This window comes from Leguminivora glycinivorella, chromosome 15 (genome assembly GCF_023078275.1).
Source record: "Leguminivora glycinivorella isolate SPB_JAAS2020 chromosome 15, LegGlyc_1.1, whole genome shotgun sequence".
Classification (NCBI taxonomy): domain Eukaryota; kingdom Metazoa; phylum Arthropoda; class Insecta; order Lepidoptera; family Tortricidae; genus Leguminivora; species Leguminivora glycinivorella.
This window is the reverse complement of record NC_062985.1, coordinates 18290126-18298177: the sequence shown is the minus strand read 5'-3', so window position 1 is coordinate 18298177 and position 8052 is coordinate 18290126. Positions and strand designations below refer to the sequence as shown.

The following is an 8052-nucleotide window of genomic DNA, read 5'->3' as shown; positions in this document are numbered from 1 at the left end:
GTGGTAGCCCTGTCACCGTATATAATCTAAACCGTTTAAGATATCATTAATAACACTCAAAATAGCGTTTATGCCGCGGTCAAAGCGTGGATATTGATGATTATGCGTATAATGGAGCGTTATTTCGGTCAAAAGTAGCAATGGCGCACTCTGACGGTACTTTTTGACATGTTCAGGTTTTGTGACATATGCACGCACACATTCATGGTTGTGATTGTATTGCTTGTACTTCATAAATATTTTTCGCCTACGACAGCCATGCAGGAGACATCCTGTGCTAGATTTTTAACTAAATAAGTAGTTATAAAAAAATACAAATTATGGAGCAGGCTAAATCTAGTTCACCTAAACTTTTTATGTGCACCGCTATAGAGAACAAGGATGAAATTGAAGAGGTACTGTCTAGGATTTTGCAGTTTTCCAACAAAGAATCATTTAGTCGGCCATGTACACCAGTAATTTCGCTTATCGACGATAGTGGCGCTAGTGGCTTTCGAGGCGCGAAAATTTAATTTGGTTTGATGAGTTATGTTTCCTTTATATTCTTAGTTATTCATCACGAAATACGTATGATTTCAGAGATACGAGAGAGCCTACAACTTCTTCCAATCCCTCGTGGCCGACTGCAGTGAAAAGGAAACACATGACGCACTCAACAATGCGGTTTGCAAAAATCATGAAGAGGTGTCCCTTGGGATGCTCATGTCCATATTGACGGAGCCCCACAACGCTACAAAATGCTACCGAGATCTAACACTAGTTACCCGCGACGGACTCACGTGTGTGCTCAACAATCTATCTAATTTGATTCTGGAAAGGTATTTAAAGTTTCAAGATACTACTCGAAATCAATTACTATGGTTGGTGAAAGAAATGATACGAAATTCCGTCACTGGAGTAGACAGCGTGTGCTGGAACTTAATGCGGTATGCTTCAGGGGGTGACATTACCCCTAAGAACATATTCTTAGTAGAATCTCTATTGGATATTTACATTGAGAATAGAGCATGGCTAGACAAATTTCCTGTACTTATTTGTATGGTGGTGTATACATATTTACGGCTAATAGAAGACCACAATATTCCACAACTCATGGCCATGAGGCAGAAAGAAGTGAACTTTGTCATTTCTCTAATAAGAGAAAGATTTGCTGATGTTTTGACATTGGGACGGGATATGATCCGTTTGCTACAGAATGTGGCTCGCATTCCAGAATTTAATCAACTATGGCAGGACATATTAACAAACCCAAAATCTCTGTGTCCCACTTTTACCCATGTCTTGCAAATTCTACAAACAAGAACTTCTAGAAGGTATCTACAGTCCAGGTTAACACCGGACATGGAAAGGAAATTAGTATTCCTTACATCTCAAGTGAGATTTGGTCATCACAAGAGGTATCAGGAGTGGTTTCAAAGACAGTACCTAGCCACTCCGGAGTCACAATCATTACGGAGTGACATGATACGATTCATTGTTGGTGTCATACACCCAACAAATGAACTTCTTTGCTCAGACATCATTCCCAGATGGGCCGTAATCGGATGGCTTTTAACAACATGCACATCTAACGTTGCCGCTTCCAATGCCAAATTAGCCCTGTTCTATGATTGGTTATTTTATGATCCAGAAAAGGACAACATTATGAACATAGAACCTGCAATATTGGTGATGCACCACTCTATGAGATCACACCCAGCCGTCACTGCCACTTTGTTAGACTTTTTATGTCGAATAATCCCTAACTTTTATCCGTCTTTTGCTGACAAAGTTAAGCAAGGAATATATAGTTCCCTTCAGCAGATAATAGAAAAGAGAGTGCTGCCTAATCTTCAACCATTATTTGATTCTCCTAAGTTGGATAGAGAACTGAGAACAACAGTGAGAGAGACTTTCAAAGAGTTCTGCAGCAATGGTAATGGGGAAGGTGCCTCTGGGGTGCTGGCGGAGAGTAGTGAAGAGATGCCGAGAGGTCCAGATGAACCTGCATTTTCAGATGATGAAGAAGACCCTTTGCCTATTATAGCTGAGGACACAGATGACGACGACTTGCCTTTATCTGAAGTACGTGCGCGCGAAAGACCAGAATTAGCTGCTGCTTTGCCTTTGACATTACGGCCATTAGCAGAGACTCTTCTAGACGACCGCACCGCGAGTGCCGCAACGGCTCTGCTTAACGCTTGCAGCACATCAATGCCAACAGCTACAGCGCTAGCTGATCTATTCACAGCTGCGAGTCAGGAGGCGCCGCCATTAAAAATCAGCGCAAACCCTACTCCGGCCGAACTAGAAGTTCAAGTTAACACGCCTATTTTCGCCATGTTCAACTTCCTCTCCAAAGGCAGCGAGGGTGGGGAGACTAAACGCAAATTAATACTTGAGACATTCAAAGAGATCCGAGCTCAGAACGCGTTTCACGGAGTCGGATACAGCCTCTTATTTTACTTAAAGGTGTGCTTCGAGCGCGACCGCCGAGCCGAGCAAGACCTCGGGAAAAGGAGAAACGTAAAATTTAAGTCAGAAATTTACCGAGATTATTGTAGTTATTTGGAGCTTAAGATCGGCGATACTTTGGCTGATGATTTTGAGAAATGTCAAGAATGCGACGCAAATGTTTTGGTGTGGTTGATACCGGATGTGTACAGAGAATTCAAAGACCAGGCTCAGAACCATATTAAGTTATTGCATGTGATAGTATCCACTTTAGACGCTGAGCAGTTACAGCGCCTGATATGTCTAACATTGCAGAACAATTTGATGATGTTTAAATCGGATGACATCACAATGATGCTATCAACCAGTTTAGGTTGGGAGACATTTGAACAGTATTGTCTATGGCAACTTTTGACCGCTCATGACATTTCGCTTGAAGATGTGTTGCCAATAATCCCGAAGTTGTCTTATAAGGACCATGCAGAAGCGTTAACATCAGTTTTGCTGATGTTGAAGCAAGGAAAGCCGGGCGCGGAGTTGTTGCGACAGCTGTTCTGTAGAGCAGTGCAACAGGAAGATACATTCGTTGTGTCGACGCTCCTGTATTGGTGCCAAGACTATGAAGACAAGGTTGGGGACATGGTGTCTGTGTTGCTGAGCACGCGCTACCCGGGAACGAGCCCGAACAAGAGAAAACGACCCGGGAAACACAGCATTCCACCGAATGCTCCTCCTTCTGCTGAACTCGTGAGTAATTGAAATTCACAATATGTCTTACATGCATAATTATTAGACTATAAAGTGTCACCTTCATTTTATTATTAGACTAAAGTGTCCTACCGTCTGTAGCGCTGGCGAGTAAGCAAGACCCGAATTAAGCGTGCGATTTTCGTTGACTTCATTCTGCAATTTTTAACTTAATTTTTGTAATTTGAAGTTTACTAGTTATACCGGATGCCCGGTAATTAATGAACAACCTTTTAACCACCAAGAGGGCACCTTATACTGGTCCAGAAAATCGACATTAAAGTTTAGTAAAAGTCGCCTGGTTTTCGAGTTTTTCACACTTTAAAATTTTAGGTAGTATTAAAATTTTAAAAAGTGTGAAAAACCAGGCGGCTTTTACTAAACCTTAAAGTCGATTTTCTGGACCAGTATAAGGTGCCCTCTTGGTGGTTAAAAGGTTGTCCATTAATATCCATTAAAATTTTTAAAAGTGTGATAATCTCGAAAACCAGGCGACTTTTACTAAACCTTAATGTCGATTTTCTGGACCAGTATAAGGTGCCCCCTTGGTGGTTAAAAGGTTGTCCATTAATTACCGGGCACCCTGTATAAACACACATTTTCGAGAAACCACAAATTAGAGGTGAATTTCTTGACCCCCTTGAAGCCTCGCTGCGCGCACTTTATTATTATAAAACTTCATTCAAAAGTAATTATGGGAACTTCTTATGAAATTTCACGCAAATTGGTTGTAAAATGTGACCTACGGAAAACAACCGAATTTAATTTTTCATAGGTATAAACTTAAGCTGATTGTTCTTTTCCACAGACAAAAGTAATGGTCATTGAAACTACTAAAAAACCAAACACAAATGTGTATAAAACCTCAAAACAAATGTATAAAAACCTAATTATTAATATATAATTTTGTGAATTCCAGGTGCTTGGTCATCTCGAGCAGATGCGGGTGTACTGCGTGGAACAAGATGATATGTCAATTTTTAATATGGAGTGTATGCAGAAATCGCTGCAGTTAGCTCAGTCGAATAGTAGTGATAGTATAAGGGTAAGTTTGACGTATCATTTATTTTAATAAAGCTTTCTTAGCTACTGAAATCTAACAAGGACAACTTTTCCGTATTCCCTAGTTTTACAATTGAACTAGATGGCGCTGTAATTGAACTGCATGATAGACCCGTGGTTCACTATGGTGGAGATTGTCTAGTGGCATAAGTCTGCCAGTTCTCTTTTTTTGTCTGCACTAAACTTGCTGATAAACGAAGCCGTACAGTAGGGTTAGCATCTTAGATCACGCGTCTTCTTCGGGTAGTCTATCTCGCGGCGAAATACTCGAGCACCAATCATGTGCTAAACCTGCAGCACATATCGGACACTGGCGATCAAATATATGAAAGAGGCGCGTTTCTAGCACACATTCTAAGCTCGTGTAGGTGAACGCGTACTATGCTTGTATAAGTGAGATATTGACCGGTCGACTGTTCGCGTTTTTGACAGGCGGTAACTATGAGGTAACCGAGCGGGGGTGGGCGGCACTTTCAGAGGGGAGCGGGAGTGGCCATACTGTACGATAGTACTCTTTAGTATACTGTGCCTGCAGTGTCATGAACATTAGCAGTCAAATTGGATATTGCAATATTTTCGTAAGATATAATTTTATACCTCCAGCTAATGTATTTTTTTTTAATTGCAGAGACAATACAGTGATTTATTTCTACTGGCCTGGGAGGACGAGCTGCCAATCTCGCGGCGCGCCAGGAAGCTGGTGTCCAACTCGCTGCCGCTAGCGCTCAGCACGAGCTTGCACTCTTCCAACGATGATAGTGAGGTAATTACATTTTTTTTTATACAAAACCCCTGGAAAGTCGACGTTACCATTAGTTACCACCAAGTTGTTACCAATGGTATCCCACCTTTTACCACTAGTAACATTAACACACTGGGAACATTATATTCCCAGCAGTTACCAATTTACCTTCAACTCGGCTTAGTGATAGTAAAAGGTGGGAAAAAATCCCAGTAGTTACCACCGGTAACAACGTAGTAGGAATACATTAAAATGATTATCATTTTTCGCGCGTCGTCGTGACCTTTGTCACTACTGGGAAAATATATTCTCCGTAGTTACATCTGGAATAATGTTGTAATTCCCATTAGTTACCATCAAGTTGTTGCCAATGGTATCCCATATTTTATCACCGGTAACTACAGAGAGAATAGTTACCACTTCGATTTACTGGTAACAACTAGGAAATGCTAGTGGTAAAAAGTTGAGGAAAATTTCCTGTAGCTACCACTGGTAACAGCTTGACGGTAACTAGTCGGAATAACACTGCTTATTATGTTGCATGGTATGCATTATTTTTCCAAAATGTTTGTCTGGTTAATTTAGCGCGAGATAGCCTGAGCTCTAAATGTGTAAGCTACCTACGTATCATTCGTATATGTGAGTGTGTTTAGTAAAACATCCCACTTTGTCGGTTACTATTAAGGCGAGATTTAGTTGTATCTTTATATGAATAAACTGACAAAGCTTTATATCAATCGACAAAGTGGTACGTTTTCCCGTACACACTCACATATTTTCCTCTTACTATATTTAATGGAATTGAGAAAAACTGAATAACTATAAAAATTGTAATAATAACACTACCGTGAGACACTGACAATATTAAACATGTAAAATCGGGTAAATCACGTAAAATTGTCGAAAATCGCTCGACATGTTTCGCTCCGTAACGAAGAGCATTTTCAAGCACGCGCGATGCCGATGGTATTTGATGGGATATGTTTAACTATAAAAATATGTATAGGTTTTATGTTTACCTACTTTTCTCAGACATTTAAAACGTAGGTACTAAACGTTGTCCTATTTTAAAAGTCATTCAATGTGACCTAAATACTACAAATTTTTATGTTACAGGAAGAAGAAATAGTAAAGCCGAAGCAGGCGAAACGACGGAAGAAGGCCATATCCGACAGCGATTGACATATCTGGCGTAAACTGGTAACTTAACACCAAAGTGCAACTCTACAATACAATATTATGTGTAATACACGTTCGTTACCTTATGTTATCAATATCATCCGGGTACAGTTCTAAGAATTGCTACCTTTAGTTTTTTAGTTTTGCCTTTTAAGTAAGTAATTGTACATTAAATCCACACTTAATATACTCATGGTTTTTGGAGTTCTTTGATGCTGTTGTTAGACCTGTTTTAGTGTCGGAACATACACACATTTAACTTTTTATTCACCACTTAAAAATTACAGCTCATTCCTGCTAGTTACCACCAATTGTGATTCTTATTCTCTCCTTTTACCATGAGAAAGTGAGTTGGTGGATACAACTGGGAATTATTATTCTCATTTGTTACCACTGAAAACAAATTTAAGTTATTTGGTAACTAGTGGGAACAAACCAACAATTTTATAGCATCACATTATAACTATTATAAGCCTTGTTTTATGACCCAGACTCGAAATTGACAATTCGATTGCTCAATTTTTTCTAAGAGATTTGTCATTCAAGGGTAGTTAATTGACCAACAAGTGATTCCAATATTCGAGATTTAGAAACACCGTCTTCGGCAAAGGGAATTTCATTAAACAAAATTACATTTATACCGACCTGACCATGGCAAATATTTTTGGTAATGACGAAATTAACTATAAGTACCTTCCTACTGAACATACTATGTAGATTACAAGTAGAACTCGATGAACTAAAAAAAACCCAGTCGAATTGAGAACCTCCTCCTTTTTTGAAGTCGGTTAAAAAGCATATCCTTATACAGAGCAAAACTGAATAAAAGTTCTTATAATCCTCATAACACCCCCTGCTTCGAATGAATCTCATTTAATACTTAATACGCGAAAGCTTTTCTGATATAGGTATATTTGTTTTACAACGGAAAAAGAAACAAACTAAACTGTGGATCGCGTCATCCATGATGACATGATTTATCAAATCTAATCTTTAACATCAATCATATTATCAAATCTAATGTATGACATTACGAATCAATCATCATTTCGAATGAAACAGTCTATAGTAGTAAGCTATTATCTATGAATGTACCGACAAGGCCAACTTTAGTTAAAATGAATTCATTGATAAATTCGCCATGCACTTTTACAGCTGAGAGTACCTACCGTATAGTTAGCAACGTCGGTCTAGTCGGCCAAATTAACAGTCGATACATATATTAGGTATAGGTATCCCAAATCATTTGTTCAGAAGTTTACGGAATTCCAAATAAATTACAGCCTAACGAACCTATCTTGCCAGTCTATTTAAAAGTGGTTATCGTCAAAGAGTCAGGTCTTATGGCCGCCGACATCCGCCAATATAAAATATCCCAAAATTGCTAGCGTTTTTTTAATGCCGTCTTTTGTAGTGATCGTTGATCGAGTTGTTCTTCAGGTTTCTTTCGCATACATTTTGGCGTCACAAACTCTCGTTTTTGATGTGGAGCGTTGTCAGTCGCGACACATTTATATCTCGTAAGTTTCTGTGGTCAAATATTAGGTTGAGGTTTATTAGAAACATCTGAATCTCACTGAAACTAGATTCATTTGCCATCCTTCAAAAATGCATGAAGCTAATTTGTTGTGTCCCAATAGCAACGCATTTTTGAATATCTGAGCCATGAGTTGAAGAGGCAATATAAAGTGGATCACGCTTGAGCGAAGACAGATCACAGCTTTGACGTATAACACCGTTCCACTGTACCGTTTCTTGCATGTGCATTCGATGACATTCAATTGTAATTGTGTTCAATATGGTTCTCTTTAGTTTTTGCTTGCACGTACAAGACGAAGCGGTACTACTTTATTACTGCCTTTGTGTTTATAGTTCGCCGGTAGTTCAAC

The 8052-nt window shown here is 39.2% G+C and overlaps 1 protein-coding gene across 1 annotated transcript; it reads left to right on the top strand.

The window, feature by feature from the left end:
• Nucleotides 1-130: 130 nt before the first annotated feature.
• Nucleotides 131-6856, top strand: LOC125234073 (integrator complex subunit 3 homolog). Its single transcript, XM_048140258.1, has 5 exons — nucleotides 131-395; nucleotides 580-3180; nucleotides 4100-4225; nucleotides 4871-5005; nucleotides 6101-6856. Exons 1-5 carry the CDS (start codon nucleotides 321-323, stop codon nucleotides 6164-6166), a joined length of 3003 nt encoding a protein of 1000 aa, XP_047996215.1. The 5' UTR covers nucleotides 131-320; the 3' UTR covers nucleotides 6167-6856.
• The last annotated feature ends 1196 nt before the right edge of the window (nucleotides 6857-8052 follow it).

Coding starts and splice junctions, on each gene's coding strand:
- LOC125234073 (XM_048140258.1), top strand. CDS start 321: ATGGAGCAGGCTAAATCTAGTTCACCTAAACTTTTTATGTGCACCGCT. Junction 396..579: donor ACAAGGATGAAATTGAAGAG/GTACTGTCTAGG, acceptor GTATGATTTCAG/AGATACGAGAGAGCCTACAA. Junction 4,226..4,870: donor ATAGTAGTGATAGTATAAGG/GTAAGTTTGACG, acceptor TTTTAATTGCAG/AGACAATACAGTGATTTATT.